General features: G+C 67.4%; 3 protein-coding genes across 4 annotated transcripts; 1 reads left to right on the top strand and 2 right to left on the bottom strand.

Annotated features, from left to right (window-relative positions):
• Positions 1-26: 26 nt before the first annotated feature.
• On the bottom strand, positions 27-10,118 carry LOC104317313 (tubulin alpha-1B chain). 2 transcript variants are annotated; one of them, XM_069806135.1, is made up of 4 exons: positions 9,992-10,118; positions 2,376-2,598; positions 2,139-2,287; positions 27-1,214 (listed from the first exon to the last, which is right to left on the bottom strand). In XM_069806135.1, exons 1-4 carry the CDS (start codon positions 9,992-9,994, stop codon positions 234-236), a joined length of 1,356 nt encoding a protein of 451 aa, XP_069662236.1. In that variant the 5' UTR covers positions 9,995-10,118; the 3' UTR covers positions 27-233. The 2 variants fall into 2 exon arrangements, with proteins under 2 accessions (XP_069662236.1, XP_069662235.1); XM_069806134.1 differs by lacking the exon at positions 9,992-10,118 and adding an exon at positions 3,820-3,952.
• Positions 6,290-10,117, bottom strand: LOC138689773 (tubulin alpha-1A chain). Its single transcript, XM_069806133.1, has 4 exons — positions 9,992-10,117; positions 8,346-8,568; positions 8,109-8,257; positions 6,290-7,451 (listed from the first exon to the last, which is right to left on the bottom strand). Exons 1-4 carry the CDS (start codon positions 9,992-9,994, stop codon positions 6,471-6,473), a joined length of 1,356 nt encoding a protein of 451 aa, XP_069662234.1. The 5' UTR covers positions 9,995-10,117; the 3' UTR covers positions 6,290-6,470.
• A 6,309-nt stretch (positions 10,119-16,427) lies between the features above and the next one.
• On the top strand, positions 16,428-18,516 carry LOC138689774 (tubulin alpha-1C chain). Its single transcript, XM_069806136.1, has 3 exons — positions 16,428-16,650; positions 16,739-16,887; positions 17,482-18,516. The coding sequence occupies exons 1-3, from the start codon at positions 16,530-16,532 to the stop codon at positions 18,454-18,456; spliced, it is 1,245 nt and encodes a 414-aa protein (XP_069662237.1). The 5' UTR covers positions 16,428-16,529; the 3' UTR covers positions 18,457-18,516.
• Positions 18,517-18,568: the final 52 nt, after the last annotated feature.

The following is an 18,568-nucleotide window of genomic DNA, read 5'->3' as shown; positions in this document are numbered from 1 at the left end:
AGGGTTTGTATCCGACAAGGCGGCAGTTTCTCTTAAAGCCTTTTATTCACAGACATGATACAGACACATGGAAAACCAACATGATCACATCAGAGAGAGCATGAGCCCAGCCAGAGCAGCACGTCCCTCCAGCCGGGGCCACGGGGCTGAACCCGACCCAGTGCACAAGAAAGCTGAAGTGTTTGAAGCGGACATTTTGTGGACATGCTACAGCAACAGAAGGAACCCAGCGTTTAGTATTCCTCCCCTTCCTCCTCTCCCTCCCCTTCCACCGAATCCACCCCCACCTCCTCGTAATCCTTCTCCAGGGCAGCCATGTCCTCCCGGGCCTCCGAGAACTCCCCCTCCTCCATGCCCTCCCCCACGTACCAGTGCACGAACGCCCGCTTGGCGTACATCAGGTCAAACTTGTGGTCCAGGCGGGCCCAGGCCTCGGCGATGGCCGTGGTGTTGCTCAGCATGCACACCGCGCGCTGCACCTTGGCCAGGTCCCCCCCAGGCACCACTGTGGGAGGCTGGTAATTGATGCCCACCTTGAAACCGGTGGGGCACCAGTCCACGAACTGGATGCTACGCTTGGTCTTGATGGTGGCGATGGCGGCGTTGACATCCTTGGGCACCACGTCCCCGCGGTACAGCAGGCAGCACGCCATGTACTTGCCGTGCCGCGGGTCGCACTTTACCATCTGGTTGGCCGGCTCGAAGCAGGCGTTGGTGATCTCCGCCACCGAGAGCTGCTCGTGGTAAGCCTTCTCGGCCGAGATGACGGGGGCGTAGGTGGCCAGCGGGAAGTGGATGCGGGGGTACGGCACCAGGTTGGTCTGGAACTCCGTCAGGTCGACATTCAGGGCCCCATCGAAGCGGAGAGAGGCCGTGATGGAGGACACAATCTGGCTGATAAGGCGGTTGAGGTTGGTGTAGGTGGGCCTCTCGATGTCCAGGTTGCGGCGGCAGATGTCGTAGATGGCCTCGTTGTCCACCATGAAGGCACAGTCGGAGTGCTCCAGGGTGGTGTGGGTGGTGAGGATGGAGTTGTAGGGCTCCACCACGGCCGTGGAGACCTGCGGGGCCGGGTAGATGGAGAACTCCAGCTTGGACTTCTTGCCATAGTCGACGGAGAGGCGTTCCATGAGCAGGGAGGTGAAGCCGGAGCCGGTGCCGCCCCCGAAGCTGTGGAAGACCAGGAAGCCCTGCAGCCCTGTGCACTGGTCAGCCTGGAAGAAAGGAAGAGAAAACAAGATGGATCTATCAGCAATTCTGCATTTAAGCTGCTACTGAGTTGCCCAGGAAGACAAATATTCACCCCAGGATCTCAGGCCTTTGGGGACTCTTGTCTCAGGGACACTGGCAGTGGCAGGTGCCCAAGTGCTGCAGCTCCATTTCCAGCCCGAGCCCCCTGTGTGTCGGCACAACCGATCTTTGGGAAAGGGGGCCCTTCCTGCAGGGATTGGGAGACACTCGGCTCCTTCCTGCTACAAAAGCCGGCCCTTCCAGCGCCTGCACCCATCCCCACCCAGGCAGTCTGCTTTGGGGAAGACGAAACCCACGGTGCTTTACAGGAGCATGTTAGGGCAACCAGAGCCACCACCCTGGGGGCACTGCCTGGGCAGGAGGCTGGCAGCCATCGAGGTTTGCCAGGCACTAGCACTCCCCTCCCAGGGCATGAGCTGCCCCAGCATGAGTTAAACACTCAGCACAGCTGCTCATAAGTAGCCGGTCAATAAGGATCAGAGTCCAGATCAAGGAGAAACCTCACATGACCCTAAAAAAAAAAAAGGGATAAAATAAGGTTTTTCCCAAGGGCAGAATTGAGCCAGCCTCTCCCAAACCCCATGTCGCCCCCATGCACACTCCATCCTTGGGGTGCAGGTCCTGGGCTTGCAGCTGCGCTGGGTTTGCAGGGTCCTGAGGAAGGGGACTCAGCCCATGGAGAGGGGAAGGGGCTGATCCTGATCTCCACTCACAGGATCCAGACCCCATGGGGAGCCCCGACTTGGTGCAGAGTGCCAAGAACCATAAAATGCACCCAGGATCTGGAGGCACAGCCTGGCTCCTCATTCCTGCCCAGGTCCCACTGGAGGGTTCCCCTTTCTGCACCGGCCATGGTGGCACCAGCATCACCCAGGGATGGTACCCACCAGCTTGCGGATGCGGTCGAGGACCAGGTCGATGATCTCCTTCCCGATGGTGTAGTGCCCACGGGCGTAGTTGTTGGCCGCATCCTCCTTGCCCGTGATCAGCTGCTCGGGGTGGAAAAGCTGCCGGTACGTCCCGGTGCGCACCTCGTCTGCGGGGAGAGCCCGCCCGCCCCGTTAGCGTCCGGCACCCGCTAACACCGGCCACCCCGCGGCCCCCCCCACCGGCCCCCCGCTCACCGATCACCGTGGGTTCCAGGTCCACGAAGACGGCCCGCGGCACGTGCTTGCCGGCCCCCGTCTCGCTGAAGAAGGTGTTGAAGGAGTCGTCCCCCCCGCCGATGGTCTTGTCGCTGGGCATCTGCCCATCGGGCTGGATGCCGTGCTCCAGGCAGTACAGCTCCCAGCAGGCGTTGCCGATCTGCACGCCCGCTTGGCCCACGTGGATGGAGATGCACTCACGCTGCGGGGGGGGGGGGGGGTGTCAGGCTCAGCTAGGGTTAGCCCCCACCCTAACACTGGTTGTGCCCTGGCTCAGCTGGCCAGAGCCATCCCAAACCTCTGGCCGAGCAGCGCTGGGGATGCCCAGGAGCTGAGCTCATGCCGTGGGGGGGGGACACGACGGGGATGACACACACGACAGGGACACAGATTTGGGGACAGCCTGGTGGCACCATTTGGCACAGCCCTGGTGGTCAACGTCACCCCGCATCGGCGCTCCATCTGCTCCCAAATGGCGCGCGGGGAGGACATTTTACAGCCCCGCAGCGCTGGCAGGGCGAGGCTGCGCCGCAGGAGGAGGAAGAGGAGGAGGAGGAAGCACCCAGCGCAGCAGCAGGGAGGTGGCTGCACCAGCCCACCCACCCAAAACCACCGGGGAGGGCGGACTGGGTGTCGTGTCTCCCCCCCACCCACCCCAACAGTTCCAGCACATTCCCAGCCGCACCCTGTGCCGCACCACCTGCTCCCGCGCATTCCTCCCACCCTGGGGGGGTTGTGGGGGGGGGGAAAGCCCGTGGGGGCTCCCCCAGGAGCCACGGAGCACAATGAGCCCCCCATGGGGTCAGACTCGGGTGGGGGCCAGGAGCGCGGGGGGGGGGGCGGGGGGGCAGCAGGGTCCCTCTGCCCCCACCACGGTGGGGGCGGGGGGGAAGGTTGGGGGTTCAGAGCTGGATTTAGGGGGAGCTGATGACGCAGGGGCAAGAGGGGCGGGGCTATAACCCCCCCCCCCCCGCTCCGCGCCTTCCCGCGCGCGGGAACGGTAACGGTCGGGGCTGGGCGCCAAAAGCGGGACAGAGCCCCGCCCACGCCGGGGGCTACCCCAGGACCACGTGCTGCCCCCCCAGGGGTGCTGTGCACCCCCCCAGATGAGCTCCCACCGGCAAGACCGGCACCCCCGGCCCATGCTCTCCCCCCCCAGTCCCTATTCTGCTGCCGCCCCCCCGCTCCCCTCCAGCCCTTGCTCTACCCACCCCCCCGCTCCTGCTGTGCCCCCCCCAGCTCCCTCTCTGCCCCCCCCCCAGTCCCCGCTCTGCCTTATGCCCTCCAATCCTTGGTTCCCCCCCCAGTTCCCCACGACCCCCAGCTCCAGCCTTCCTCCCCCCTCGCCCCCGTTTCCCAGGGCCCCCCCCGTTTCCCAATCCCCCCCCATTTCGCAATTACCCCCCCCCCCCCCCCCCCTTACCATGGCTGCAGCGCGGTTACTCGTCCCGACAAGCAAAGAATCGACGCAAGTACCAAGCTGCAGCCGCCCCCGGGCACCCCCCTATATACCAGCCTGGGGGGCGGGCCGTGTGCCCCCGCCCCGCCTCCCTATTGGACATCGTGCCCGTCCATCCGTCCTTTTGCCACCGCGGATTGGTAGCGACGCCCGACTCGCCCCGCCTCCTTCCCCCCTCCCCACCGCTGCCGGGCTTTGGGGGGGGCCCCCCCCACCCCTGCGGGGTGCAGCGTCCGCCCGGGGTTTGCCAAAGGGCCCCCCCCCCCACGGTGAAGGGGGGCACTGGGGGGCCTGACCCCCCCCCCCCGGTTCTTATCCCCCCCCTCACTGCATTTGCCTCGGAGGGGGGGGGGCACGGCCGCTCCCGCCCCTCCCCGCCCGCTTCCCCCCCCCGCCCGGTGCGGCTCCGCTGCAGAGGAAAACTGCGACATGGGGGGGGGGGGCGGTGGCACGTGCTGCCGCACCCTGAGCCCCCCCCGCCTCCGCGTCCCGAGGTCCTTAATCGGCTTCTCCGACCGCCCCCCCCCGGCCCATCTGCACCTCCCGCCCCCCCCCGGCTCATCTCCCCTCCCAGCCCATCTGCAGCCTGGGGAGCCCCCCCCAATACCCCCCCCAGTCCATCTGCACCCCCCCGGACCCCCCCCAACTCATCTGCAGGTGCCCCCCACCCCAGCCCTGAATCCTGCCGCGATGTGGGGGCACCGTGCCCCCCCCCCCCGCTCAATCTGCACTGGGTGGGGGGGGCAGACCCCACTCACTGCAGTGGGCTTTGTCTCAGCCCTGTCCCCAGCACCGGGACACTGATCCCTGCCCCCCCCCCCCCCCAAGCCGGGGGGGGATCTCCAGCCCCCCACCATGGGGACCACCACGATGCTGATAAAATGGGGGATGTGCTGGGGTCCTACCATGCCCCCCCCCCCCAAGGGTGCAACTCCCTGCCTGGCTATGAGGCTGCAGGGTGCCGGGGGGGGGGGGGGAGCCAAGGTGGGGGGGCCAACACCAGCCCCCATCTAATCCCCAGAGCTATTTCGTTCCCAGTAATCCGCCTTCCCGTTTTGCCGAGAGCTTTGCCGACAACCCAGCGGCCCCTTCGGCAGCACACGCCGCCATGTGCTGCCGGGGGGGGGATCCGTCCCGTAAACCCCCCCATCCCACCGGGAACAACCCCATACCAGAGCCAGCCCCCCCCCCCAGCCTCAGCCACCCTTGGGTGCAACAAAACTGGGACCAGCGGGCGCAGCATCCGCCACGGCTGCATTGCAGTGGGTGACGTGGCTCCCCGCCATTTGCCTCGTCCGGTTGCCGCATGGCCGCTCCGGCACTCTCCGCTCCCACCGGGAAGCAGTTTTCTTTCCCTGGCTCTTTCCAGTAGCACCGGGTTCCGACGAGCTGTTCTCAGTTTGGGGGGGGTGTTTCGGTTTTGGGGGTCCCAGCTGGTGTTTGGGGGTCAGTTCGGCTCTGAGCGATGCCAACGTGGCAGCCAGCCCTGGCTGGGGAAGAGCCGATCCCAGCTCTGCTCATCACCACCCTGCCAGGAGCTGGTGTTTCTGGTATGGGGGGGTTGGGGGGGGGGGTCATCCCCCCCACCACAGCACGCTCTGCCCCTCTCTGCAGCATCCGCTTGAATTTCACTCTGTGTTCAACTTCCCCTTCATTATTTATCCCTGACTGGAGCTATGAGCCAGGAGTGGGGGGGGGGGGCAGACGGGGGGGGGGCTGGCTCTCCCCCATACCCAGGCAGAGCTGGGGGGGGGCTGCTGCCCTATTTCCCCCTCCCAGTGACTGGGGCTGCCAGGAGCAGCACAGCCAGGACCCCCCCCCCCTTCCCTGCAGGAGGGAACAGGGGGACTGCAGGACACACCATGGATTTGGGGGGGGGGCACTCTCAGCACCCTGAAGACTGAGGCTCTGTAGCCCCAGTACTCCCACCCATGGTGGGCAGCAGGACCCCCCCCAGCCAACCCTTAAGATAAAGCAGCCCCTCCCCTTCCCAGGCACAGTAGGCAGCAGAGGACCCCCCCCAGACTTCTACCAAACTGGGGGGACTGTTGAAAGATCCCCAGCCCCCCCCCCCAGGAGGGGTCCCCATGTGCTTACTTGACTCCTGGTCCTAAGAAAACCCAACAGTCCCCGTCCCCCCCCAGCTCCTGCTACAGTGCCATGGCACAGTGCAGGGGGCACACATCACGAGGTGGGGGGGCACACTGCCCAGCCCAGTGGCAGCCCAGCAGCAGGATGGGGAGGGAGGACCAGTTTGAGGAACACAGGGCTGGGGGGGGGGGGGGGGGAGGGTGCTGGGCTCAGCACAACCCCAGGGACCAGGATGGAGACCCTGGGTGCAGGCAGGGACCCCAGGGCCATGTCACAGGGGGTGGGGGACAGCGTCCAAACCCAGGGAGGGACATCGCAGCACAAAGACACCAGAGCCAGGTGGTAAGACAGGGAATGCTTTTTATTCAGACCCACAGGAAAGGACGGGTGGGTCCGTAACAGACTTTTCCATTGAAGCACAGACCATTGAACAGGACAGACCGCGGCGCACACACTGCTACAGACCCACAGAGGGGTCTTCAACTAGGTTATGTTCCCTGTAAGAGCAGCACCCTTGTGAGAGTTTAGTATTCCTCCCCTTCCTCCTCTCCCTCCCCTTCCACCGAATCCACCCCCACCTCCTCGTAATCCTTCTCCAGGGCAGCCATGTCCTCCCGGGCCTCCGAGAACTCCCCCTCCTCCATGCCCTCCCCCACGTACCAGTGCACGAACGCCCGCTTGGCGTACATCAGGTCAAACTTGTGGTCCAGGCGGGCCCAGGCCTCGGCGATGGCCGTGGTGTTGCTCAGCATGCACACCGCGCGCTGCACCTTGGCCAGGTCCCCCCCGGGCACCACCGTGGGAGGCTGGTAGTTGATGCCCACCTTGAAACCAGTGGGGCACCAGTCCACGAACTGGATGGTGCGCTTGGTCTTGATGGTGGCGATGGCGGCGTTGACATCCTTGGGCACCACGTCCCCGCGGTACAGCAGGCAGCACGCCATGTACTTGCCGTGCCGCGGGTCGCACTTTACCATCTGGTTGGCCGGCTCGAAGCAGGCGTTGGTGATCTCCGCCACCGAGAGCTGCTCATGGTAAGCCTTCTCGGCCGAGATGACGGGGGCATAGGTGGCCAGCGGGAAGTGGATGCGGGGGTACGGCACCAGGTTGGTCTGGAACTCCGTCAGGTCGACATTCAGGGCCCCATCGAAGCGGAGAGAGGCTGTGATGGAGGACACAATTTGGCCTATCAACCTATTGAGGTTGGTGTAGGTGGGCCTCTCGATGTCCAGGTTGCGGCGGCAGATGTCGTAGATGGCCTCGTTGTCCACCATGAAGGCACAGTCGGAGTGCTCCAGGGTGGTGTGGGTGGTGAGGATGGAGTTGTAGGGCTCCACCACGGCCGTGGAGACCTGCGGGGCCGGGTAGATGGAGAACTCCAGCTTGGACTTCTTGCCATAGTCGACGGAGAGGCGTTCCATGAGCAGGGAGGTGAAGCCGGAGCCGGTGCCGCCCCCGAAGCTGTGGAAGACCAGGAAGCCCTGCAGCCCTGTGCACTGGTCAGCCTGGTGAGGAGAGACAAGGAGGGGGGGCATGTTTAGTTGGGCAGCAGCAGAAGTTGCTCCTTCCTCTCTGTGGCCTCACGAGGGCATTTGGGGGGATTTCCAGCAGCAGAGCAGGAACCATCGGGATGGGTGACAGGGTGGCCCTGACCCTGTCTGTTGGACACTGACTCACAGGAGTGGTGAATCCCCCAGGGAAGCCCCTTGGGGTAGGAATGTGACCAGGGCGCTGGGTGCCATCGGCTCGGCGGCATAACGGGGACAGGTTTGGGCATCGGGGACTGGGGCAAAGCACCAGCCTCGGCACGGCCGCACGGCTCCGGGAGGGGCCGGTTGGGGCTGCCACCGCCTGCGCAGTCACCGGGACACCCGTCCCGCAGCTGGACTTGGCCGCAGCAAGAGCCAAGTGGGAACAAAGAGGGAATTGCACAGCTCAGCACCATCGGCGCCCGGGGGGCCGCGGCGCTGTGGAGCAGCTCCAACACCCCAGCTGCGCTGCGTCCCACTGCCGGCCAATGGCAGCCACTGCAGAACAGGATTAACATTAATTAATATATTAAATCTAAACCCAACCCGGCTAGGCCAGCAGGGAGGGCGAGACTGAGAACCCAGTCTTTGTCCTTGGCTCACCACCTGCAACCGCCCCCCCCCGGCCCCTACCAGCTTGCGGATGCGGTCGAGGACCAGGTCGATGATCTCCTTCCCGATGGTGTAGTGCCCACGGGCGTAGTTGTTGGCCGCATCCTCCTTGCCCGTGATCAGCTGCTCGGGGTGGAAAAGCTGCCGGTACGTCCCGGTGCGCACCTCGTCTGCGGGGAGAGCCCGCCCGCCCCGTTAGCGTCCGGCACCCGCTAACACCGGCCACCCCGCGGCCCCCCCCACCGGCCCCCCGCTCACCGATCACCGTGGGTTCCAGGTCCACGAAGACGGCCCGCGGCACGTGCTTGCCGGCCCCCGTCTCGCTGAAGAAGGTGTTGAAGGAGTCGTCCCCCCCGCCGATGGTCTTGTCGCTGGGCATCTGCCCATCGGGCTGGATGCCGTGCTCCAGGCAGTACAGCTCCCAGCAGGCGTTGCCGATCTGCACGCCCGCTTGGCCCACGTGGATGGAGATGCACTCGCGCTGCGGAAGCAGGACACGGGGTCGTGTCACCCCCAGGTTCCCCCCTTTGTGTCCCTGACCCCCCCCCAAGCTGCAGCACCAACCCAGGACCTCACGGGGACATGACTCCCAGGACGGGCTGGCACCCAGTCCCCAGGACTGGATAGGGCCAGCTCATCCCAGGGGCCAAATCCTGCATGGACGCACCCTATTGTTCTGGGTCCTGGCAGGCACTGAGGGCTGGCGGGGGGGGGGGGGGCTCCGCTCCCGGGTACACACGGTGCAGGGGTGGGGGGGTGTGTGCTCAGCTCCGGTGGTCCCATCCTGTGTCCCCCACCCCCCGAGGGAGCTGGGACCCTGCCCATTGTGGAATGAGGAGCTCAGGACCAGGGGCTCATCCTGTCCCAAGGGACTGGGACCACACCCAGGGCAAGCTGGGGAGACCCAGGGGGGTCCCATCCTGCCGTACCCACCCTGTTGAGACCCAGCAACACCCTGTGCTTGCATGTGTGGGGGCTCAGCACCAGGGACTCATCCTGCCCACTCGGGTCCCCATTGAATCAGGGCCACACCCAGTGCGGGACTGGGGGGGGGAGGGTGGGGGGCCCAATCCTGCCTTGCCTTGTCCTCTGGTGCAGGATGGGGGGGCTTAGCACTGGGGGGGCCCCATCCTGCCCTGCCTACCCCACTGCATCGAGGCCCCATCCCACACCGGGGGACCCATTCTGCCCCGTTAAACCGGGGCCACGCCCAGAACAGGCTGAGGGCTCAGCACCGGGGGGGTGGGGGTGGGGGGGTCTGTCCTGCCCGGTTTAACCGGAGCCACACCCAGTGCGGGACGGCAGCTCGGTACCGGGAAAGGGGGGGCTGATCCTGCCTTGTCGAGCCGGTGCCACGCCCAGTACAGGCTCCGGGCTCGGTACCGGGGACTCATCCTGACCGGTTTAACGGGAACCGCACCCCGTTGCAGGCTCGGGACTCAGTCCCGGGGACCCATCCTGCTCGGTTTAATGGGCATCATGCCCGGTGTGTGGGCTCCGTCCCGGGGGCCCCATCCTGCCGGGTTTAACGGGAGCCACACCCGGTGAGGGCTCGGTACTCAGCCCCGGGAAAAGCAGGGGGACGCATCCAGCCCCGTTTAACGGAAGCCACCCTCGGGGCTGAGTTCCAGACGACCCCTTCTACCCCGGTATAACGGCAGCTACACCCGGTGCGGGCTCAACCCCAGGACCGAATGTCGGGGAACGAGACCGGGGACAACGGCGGGACCGGGGCGGGGGGGGGTGGTGGAAACCGGGAAGAACGGCGGGACCGGGGCGCGGGGGGGGGATGAAGACTCGGGGGGGGGGGGGGGAATGGGGACCGGGGACGATGGGGACCGGGGAAGAACGGCGGGACCGGAGGGGTTGGGGACCGGGGACCCCTTCTCCCCCCCCCATCTCACCATGGCGGCGGTCGGCTCCGGGGCGGTCTCACAGCCCGACGCTGAGGCGGTCGATGTAAGAGGCGCGGCGGAGCACCGGGTTCGCCGCGGAGCTTTATAGACCCGGTGGGGCGGGGCGGGCGGCGGGACCGGGGGCGGGCGGCGGCGGCCGCCATTGGCGGGGGGCGGGGATGAGGTAATGCCCCCCCCCCCCCCCCCGGAGCCGCAGACAAAGGCCGGGCGGTGCGGAGGGGGAACCGGGGGGGGGGAGTTGGGGGGGGGGGTGATGTCGCCGCTGGGGGCTGCGGCGGTCACGGACCGGCCCCGCCGCCGTCTGGGTCCCGGGTTATGTCCTTGTCCTCGGTCGCCGCCGTGTCCCGGTGCCCGTTCTTGGCCAAATCACCGTCGCCGGCCACGCCCTGGTCCTCATCTCCAGTTGCGCCAGTGTTCCCAGTCTTCCTAGTTCCCAGTTATGTGCCCCCCCCCCCAGCCACGCCCTGGTCCCCAACCCCGTCCGTGTACTTGTCCCCATCCCCAAGCTGTGCCACCACCTCCTGTCTGGCTACTGCCCTGATTCCCAGTTACGTCCCTGTCCCCATCCTCGGCCACACCCTGGTCCCTGTCCCCAACCGTGCCGTCGTCCCCATCCCCGCTCTCCATCTTTAGCCACCGCATCCCTTGTCCCCATCCTCAGGGACGTTGTCCCCGTGCCTGGCCATGCCCCAGTGCCCTGGTTCCCAGCCACCGTGTCTTGGCCCCCGTCCCCAACATGGCCCAGTGCCTGTCCTGGCCGCAGCCTGGTCCTTTCCCGGCCGTGTCCCAGTCCCTTCCAGCGCCTCTTTGTCTGCTTGGACAGCAGAAACCAGCCCCATGGGGCCCAACCTGGGTTGGGGGAGAAAACATCTTCCCCCAGGGCAGCTGGGGACAACCAGGGCCTGGGAGGCTGGGGACAGTGGAAGGACACAGGGGAACAAAGCCCTGAGGTGGCTCCCGGTGTGGTTTTTGGGGCTGGGGGGGGTTCCGGACGAAACGGCAGCTGCTCTGCGGCAGCTGGTGGTTGGGACGCAGCTGGGACATGGGGACACGCGTCCCCTGGCCACCCCGACATCTGCTGCAGCCCTCTCGTAGCCCCCCCCCCCGAAAGCACTGGCCCCATGGCCCTGGGGGGGGGTTCCCCCCTCCTGTTTGTCCCAGCAAAGCCCACAGTGGCTGGGGAGTGGGGGGCTGGGAGTCATGCCCCTGAGGTGGGGGGGGCTGGGGGGGACTCAGTCCCTGCAGAGGGGTCACCCCACGCCACATGCGTGGGCAGGGCTGGCTCCAGCTGCCGCAGGTGGAGCTGCCAGGATGGCCCCCCCTCGCCCCCAGCCCCTGCTGAGAAATCACATTTTTTCTCTACATTTCCCACATTATGCAGATTTCTAGGCAGCTCCAGGTTCCCACGTCCCCGCCGCCAGCCCCACATCCCCGCTGCCAGCCCCACGTCCCTGCCGCCAGCCCCACGCTCTGCCAGCCTGGTGCTTTTGGGGTGCTGCTGAAGCGGGGTGGGAGCAGGGAGGGGGACAGGGCTCCGCTCCCCCCCCCCCCCCCCCGGGATCACGGGGCTGAAGACAAAGAGGGGCCGAGATTTGGGCATCGCCCACCAGAACAAAGGACCGGGCGGCCCTGGCTGCACCGAGCGGAGGCGAACTGGGAGATTTGGCTCTCGCCGGGCTGGTCCCCATTGCAAATGGGTGTTTAGGGGGGGCCCTGACCCCCCAAAGCAGCTCAGCCCCCACCCCTGACCCCGCAAGGGGTCCGTCCCTGCGTGAGAAACACCTCCTGCCTTTGTCTCCCCATGGCCCCCCAACCCTCAGCACCGGTGTGGGACCTGTCAGGGTGTCCCCAGGGTATCTCCAGGGTGTCCCCAGGGTTTGGGGGGCTCACAGCAGCCCCCACCTCAATCACCCATCTCCAGGCTGGGCACAGGGGGTCCCTGCCCGTCTCATCCCCCGCGCCGTGGGCAGTGGGTGCCCTGTGGGGTGGCGGGTGGCTCAGCCCCACCGGGGCGATGCGGGGTGTAGGGTGAGGGGGTCTGGGTGCTGGGGGTCTCCCCCCCCCCCAGCCCCTTCCCATCTCATTAAGTATGGAAGACCACTCGTCCCCGCACCCACCGCTGCCAGGCAACGGGTTGCTAGGAGACCGGTTGCTAGGAGATGGACTGGGGACCCCCCCCCATCCCATTCCCCTTCCCCAATATCCATTCCCGGGGCCTGGCTGGGAATGGGGGGGGGGGGGGGGTGTGCAGGGAGACAGGGCTGGGGTCCCCCCCACTGCCCAGCCCTGCTGTGCTTGGGGTATCCCCCCCCCCAGTGCCCGACCCCGCTGTGCTGTTCTGTACTGGGACGGGGACGGGGGGTACACAGGCCTGGGGGTCCCCCAAAGCCCAGCCTCTGCATGGGGGTCACCAGCCCCCCAGTGTGTACTGGGGGGGGGGCTGGCCCAGATCCCAACCCACCCTCCCCCAGCATTTCCCAGCTGCCGGTGCTGTGTTGACTGTTGGTAGCAACACGGCGGCTCCTGGTGACGGTTGCTGCCCCCCCCCGTCCCCCCCCCCGCTGGTGCCCGCCATGTCTGCCGCCCAGGCAGCACGGAGCAGGACAGGCCATCAGCCCCACTGGGACCCCCCCACCCCCCGTCACCCATGGCCATGGCTACACCCCCCCCCCACATTGAGCATCTTGGTGTGGGGGGGGGGGGTCCGAGATCCGGCTTCTCCGCTCCCCTCCGGCGGCGCAGTCCGGCATCGGCTGATTTTCCAGCTGCTGGCTCCCTGCCTGCATCATGGCCGATGTTTCCAGTCCCCCCAGTTTGGGCCCTTTCTGGGGCCCTCACTGGTGACCTTACATCCCACGGCTGGGATGCATCCGTCCCCCGGGGTGAGGGGGGGTCCCAGCCCCGTTGGGGGCTGCCATGGCTCCCGGTGACATCCTGGGCACCGGCTGCTGCTATTTTTAACCTGTTTTCCCGCAGGATGCGGCGAGCTCCCGCTCTGTCCGTCTGTCCGTCCCTCGCCACCATCGATGCGACGGGTTCATTGAAACGGAGAGATGGGGCAGCTCGAGGGTGGGGGCAGCTCGAGGGTGGGGGCTACTCCTTGCCTGGGTGCAGGATGAGGCCCCAGTGCAGTTGCGGGGGGGGCACTGGATGGGTCTTGCCGTCTCCCCCCAACTGGGGGGGCTGGAGGGGTACGGCAGAGGCGGTGACACCCATTCCTGCCCGCGCCCGACCCCACAGCCCCCCTCCAAAGGGTGAGGGACCCCCCCAACCCCCGGTGCTGGGGAGAGCGGGTGACATGGGAGGGATTTGGGGGGGGGTGTCACCACGCGTCCCCGCAGCCTGGGTGCCCCATGCCCCCCCTCACCCCGCAGCCCCCACTCCCTCCTGGCACTACAACAAAAGGGAGGCTCAGCCCTGCAGGGGGGGGGGATAGACTGTGGGGGGGGGGGAATGGACACGAGTGGGGGGGGCAGGACAGAGCACAGGGGAGGCAGCCGTGGGGTTGCGGGGGGCTGCGACCACGATGGCCGTGGGGAGGGGGCTGCGGCGTCGCTGGCGGGGCAGCACCGCATTGCGGCAAAGCCTGCAAGAAAGGAGCAGGGCGGCGGCGGCAGCGGGTGCGAGAGGAGACCCCCCCCCGCTACCGGGGGACCCTCGTTCTGCCAGGCCCCCCCGTCCCCAAAACACCCTCCTGACCCCTAGCGGCACCCCGGAGCTGGGGCGGTGAGGGTTTTGGGGGGCTTCAGTGACATCGGTGGCTCAAGGAGCGGGTGTCATGGGGACACTGGCCACCCCGGTCCCAGGTGGGTGCCAGCACTAAGGATGTGCCCAGGGAATGGGGGGGGACGGACACTGGGGGTACCCAGGGAATGGGGGGGGACACTGGGGGTGCCCAGGGAGTGTGTGGGGGACACTGGGGGTGCCCAGGGAGTGGGGGGGGCGACAACACTGGGATGCCCAGGGAGTGTGTGTGGGACACTGGGGGTGCCCAGGGAGTGCGGGGGACACTGGGGGTGCCCAGAGAGTGCGGGGGGGACATTGGGGTGCCCAGGGAGTGTGTGTGTGGGACGCTGGGGGTGCCCAGGGGGTCCTGGCTCAGCCATTGTGTACGGTGCTGGGCAGTGGGGGGCCGGGTGCAGCCTTGGGGTGGGGGGGGGGACAGGGACCCCAAGGGTGCACAGGGGGACATGGTGGCCCCACAGGGATGTGCTGCTCTCGGCCATGCTGGGAGCCTCCTCCGGGTAGGGGGGGGCATCTTCGTGGCTGGTCCCCCAGGGACGTCCTGGTCCCCCCACCTCAGCTCTCTGCAGACCAGCCCTGCATGGAGCCAGGGTCCCTTTGCTGGGGGGACACACACAGACACCAAGGGAGTAACCCCACTGCACGGGTGGGGTTCAAAGCCCAGCGTGGGAGTCTCCGGGGCTGCCTGTGTCCCCAAACCCATCTCTGGCCCTGGGAATGTGACCCCGACCCGGGGTGGGGGTGACACCCCCCCCCAGCCCCATCCATCCTGCCCCACAGGAACTGCCCCTGCCTGGGTTCCCCCGAGGAGCCGCCCCGGGGGCTGGCAGGGCAACCCGGGGCGGTGACCGGGCACAGGAGCCGGCGCGGCGGCACCCGCGGGGCTTCTCCCACGGGAACGGGGACAAGGACGGCTGGAGCCCCCCCCTGCCACCCCCGGCCCCCAGCCCAGGCTGGGCCGGGGATGCAGGGACCCCTCTTGCCCCAGCCCCCCTACCCCTAATACCTCCTCCAAAGTGCCCCCACCCCTAACACCCCCCCCAGCCCCGCTGCCCCTAATGCCCTCCGACCCCTCCTGCCCCCCCCGAGCCCCCCCACCCCTAATACCCCCCCAAAACGCCCCCACCCCTAATACCCTCCCCAGCCCTGCTGCCCCTAAAGCCCTCTGACCCCTCCTGCCCCCCCGAGCCCCCCTGCCCCTAATACCCCCCAAAGCGCTCCCACCCCTAATACCCCCCGCTGCCCCTAATGCCCTCCGACCCCTCCTGCCCCCCCAGCCGCCTCCTGCCCCCCGCCCCCATAACACCCCCCGCCCCTCCTGCCCCAGCGTCCCGCCCTTCGCCCCGCCTCTCGCCTTTCGCCCCGCCTCCCGCCCTTCGCCCCGCCTCCCGCCCTTCGCCCCGCCTCCCGCCCTTCGCCCCGCCTCCCGCCCGCCACATTCCACTCTGCCGACATCACCGCCTTTACGCAACCTCGCCGACTTTCGAACCGGCCAATCGGCAGGGAGGCGAGGCAGCGTGGGCGGGGCCGGCGGCTTGGGCGGGGCCGGCGGTGGAGCGTACGCCCCCCGGGGGGTGGGGAAAAGCTGTTGCCCCGCCTATTTCGTTGCCCCGCCCCCTCCCCGCCGGGAAGGGCACGCCCCCCCGCTATATCACGGGTGGGCCCCACTGGGCCCCCCTCGCCTCTCTCCTCGGTGGCTTCGTAACGGTTCGGACAGAGAGCGGCCATGGTGAGGGCCGGGACCCCCCCCCGGAGGGTGTGGGACCCCCCCCGACCCGGGGTAGTGCGTGGGGCTGGGGGGGGGCTGCTGGGTCCCCCCGTGTCCAGGATAGCACGTGGAGCAGCGATCCGGGGGGGGGGTGGTGGTGAAGGCTTCTCGCGTGTCCGCGACACCCCGTGGGGCTGCTGAGTCCTTGCACACCCCCGGGCAGGCTCTGAGGTGGGGGGGGGGACTGGAGCCGTGGGCCCTGGGTGCTCCCACCCCCGGGTTGTGCCGGCCCCCCCCGCCCCCGGGCTCCCTGTGGGGACACACCGGGGTGCACTGCGTGGCCCAGGCTCCCACGTAGGTCCTGGACACGTCCCTACAGCCCCCCCCCCCGCTAAACACGGGCTGTGCCTTTGGGGTTCCCCGAGCCGGGAGGGGAACCTGCCTCGAGAGGGGTGTCGGGGGGGGGGACGACGACCCTACTGCCACCCCTTCCCCAGGGACAGGGTGTGCTTCTTGCTGGGAGCACGAGTGGGAGGGAGTCACGATGCTGGGAGTAGCCCCTGCTCTCAGCCTGGCCTGGGCATGACCAGCAACCCCCGCAACCGGGGAGACTTCCCAGTTCCCGGAGTGGAGCTGACTGGGGGGGTGGGGGGGGTGACGGCTGGGCACCCATCCCCGTGGATCAGGCCTGGTGCTGCGGGAGCAGCCCCAGGGCTGACGGAGAAAAGGGGGATTCCCCTTTCTGTGGGTGCACCCAGACTGGGGGGGGGTGATGGGCAGCCCGGTGGGGAGGGGGGCTGAAATTATCCCTGTCCCAGTGCAGGCCTTGGGTGGTGGGAACTGGGAATAACCCTTGGGAACCCCAACTCCCGGGTCTGGAGCAGTGGGGTGGGGGATAGCTCCAACTGGTGTTAGGGTGGGGGCTAACCCTAGCTGAGCCTGAGTGCCCCCCCTTGCTTTGCACCCCCCCAGCGCGAGTGCATCTCCATCCACGTGGGCCAAGCGGGCGTGCAGATCGGCAACGCCTGCTGGGAGCTGTACTGCCTGGAGCACGGCATCCAGCCCGATGGGCAGATGCCCAGCGACAAGACCATCGGCGGGGGGGACGACTCCTTCAACACCTTCTTCAGCGAGACGGGGGCCGGCAAGCACGTGCCGCGGGCCGTCTTCGTGGACCTGGAACCCACGGTGATCGGTGAGCGGGGGGCCGGTGGGGGGGGCCGCGGGGTGGCCGGTGTTAGCGGGTGCCGGACGCTAACGGGGCGGGCGGGCTCTCCCCGCAGACGAGGTGCGCACCGGGACGTACCGGCAGCTTTTCCACCCCGAGCAGCTGATCACGGGCAAGGAGGATGCGGCCAACAACTACGCCCGTGGGCACTACACCATCGGGAAGGAGATCATCGACCTGGTCCTCGACCGCATCCGCAAGCTGGTGGGCGTCCCACAGGGGGGTCTCCATCCCCAGGGGGGTGGCTGAGGACAAAGGAAAGCCCCTGTCCCCAGGGAGGTGATGAGCAGCAGGTCCTTCTCACCCCATCAGCATTCTCGCCCCATCAGCACTTTGGGACAGAAGGTGGGGCTGCCCCAGGAGGGACCTGCTGCCTCAGGGTGTGGGTGACAGGTCTGGGCTGTCCCCAGTGCCCACGCAGGACACGCCTGCCCCACGGGCAGTACGGCCCTGTCCCAGCCCGGTGCCAAGCCTGGCCATGGTGGGGAGGACGGGAGCCTGGGGCAGAGGGGGGGGCCACGTAGCCCTGGTTTGGGTGCTGGTGCAGCACTGGTTTGACTGGTGCGGCTGCCCAAGCTCTTTGAACCTCTGGTTCCCATGCTGGGGCTGGCGCCGGGGCTGGCTGGACCTGCTGTGCCGCCGGCTCCGCTCCGGGAGCTCCTGGCACATCAAAGGCTGAGCTGGCTGCCCGTGGGCTTGTGTGGGACGGGTGGCTCCTGCTGCACCCATACTGCAGAGGATGAGGGTGTGAAGTCATGGCTGACCTGCTCTGGACCCCACTGGGGACTCTCCCAACAGGCTGACCAGTGCACAGGGCTGCAGGGCTTCCTGGTCTTCCACAGCTTCGGGGGCGGCACCGGCTCCGGCTTCACCTCCCTGCTCATGGAACGCCTCTCCGTCGACTATGGCAAGAAGTCCAAGCTGGAGTTCTCCATCTACCCGGCCCCGCAGGTCTCCACGGCCGTGGTGGAGCCCTACAACTCCATCCTCACCACCCACACCACCCTGGAGCACTCCGACTGTGCCTTCATGGTGGACAACGAGGCCATCTACGACATCTGCCGCCGCAACCTGGACATCGAGAGGCCCACCTACACCAACCTCAACCGCCTTATCAGCCAGATTGTGTCCTCCATCACGGCCTCTCTCCGCTTCGATGGGGCCCTGAATGTCGACCTGACGGAGTTCCAGACCAACCTGGTGCCGTACCCCCGCATCCACTTCCCGCTGGCCACCTACGCCCCCGTCATCTCGGCCGAGAAGGCTTACCATGAGCAGCTGACGGTGGCGGAGATCACCAACGCCTGCTTCGAGCCGGCCAACCAGATGGTAAAGTGCGACCCGCGGCACGGCAAGTACATGGCGTGCTGCCTGCTGTACCGCGGGGACGTGGTGCCCAAGGATGTCAACGCCGCCATCGCCACCATCAAGACCAAGCGCACCATCCAGTTCGTGGACTGGTGCCCCACCGGTTTCAAGGTGGGCATCAATTACCAGCCTCCCACGGTGGTGCCCGGGGGGGACCTGGCCAAGGTGCAGCGCGCGGTGTGCATGCTGAGCAACACCACGGCCATCGCCGAGGCCTGGGCCCGCCTGGACCACAAGTTTGACCTGATGTACGCCAAGCGGGCGTTCGTGCACTGGTACGTGGGGGAGGGCATGGAGGAGGGGGAGTTCTCGGAGGCCCGGGAGGACATGGCTGCCCTGGAGAAGGATTACGAGGAGGTGGGGGCCGACAGCGTAGAGGGCGAAGAGGAGGGGGAGGAATACTAGTGCCTTGTCTTTTCTACTGGTTACACTGTGGTGCTGTTCATTAAAATGACTCTTTCCACACTTGCCTCGTTTATTGTCCCAGCACAATCTGCTGCACGGTGACCTGGGGGGG

The sequence above is a fragment of the Haliaeetus albicilla genome, chromosome 18 (assembly GCF_947461875.1).
Source record: "Haliaeetus albicilla chromosome 18, bHalAlb1.1, whole genome shotgun sequence".
NCBI classification, from domain to species: domain Eukaryota; kingdom Metazoa; phylum Chordata; class Aves; order Accipitriformes; family Accipitridae; genus Haliaeetus; species Haliaeetus albicilla.
Note: the sequence above shows the minus strand (reverse complement) of the source record. Positions and strands in the feature narration are given on the sequence as shown.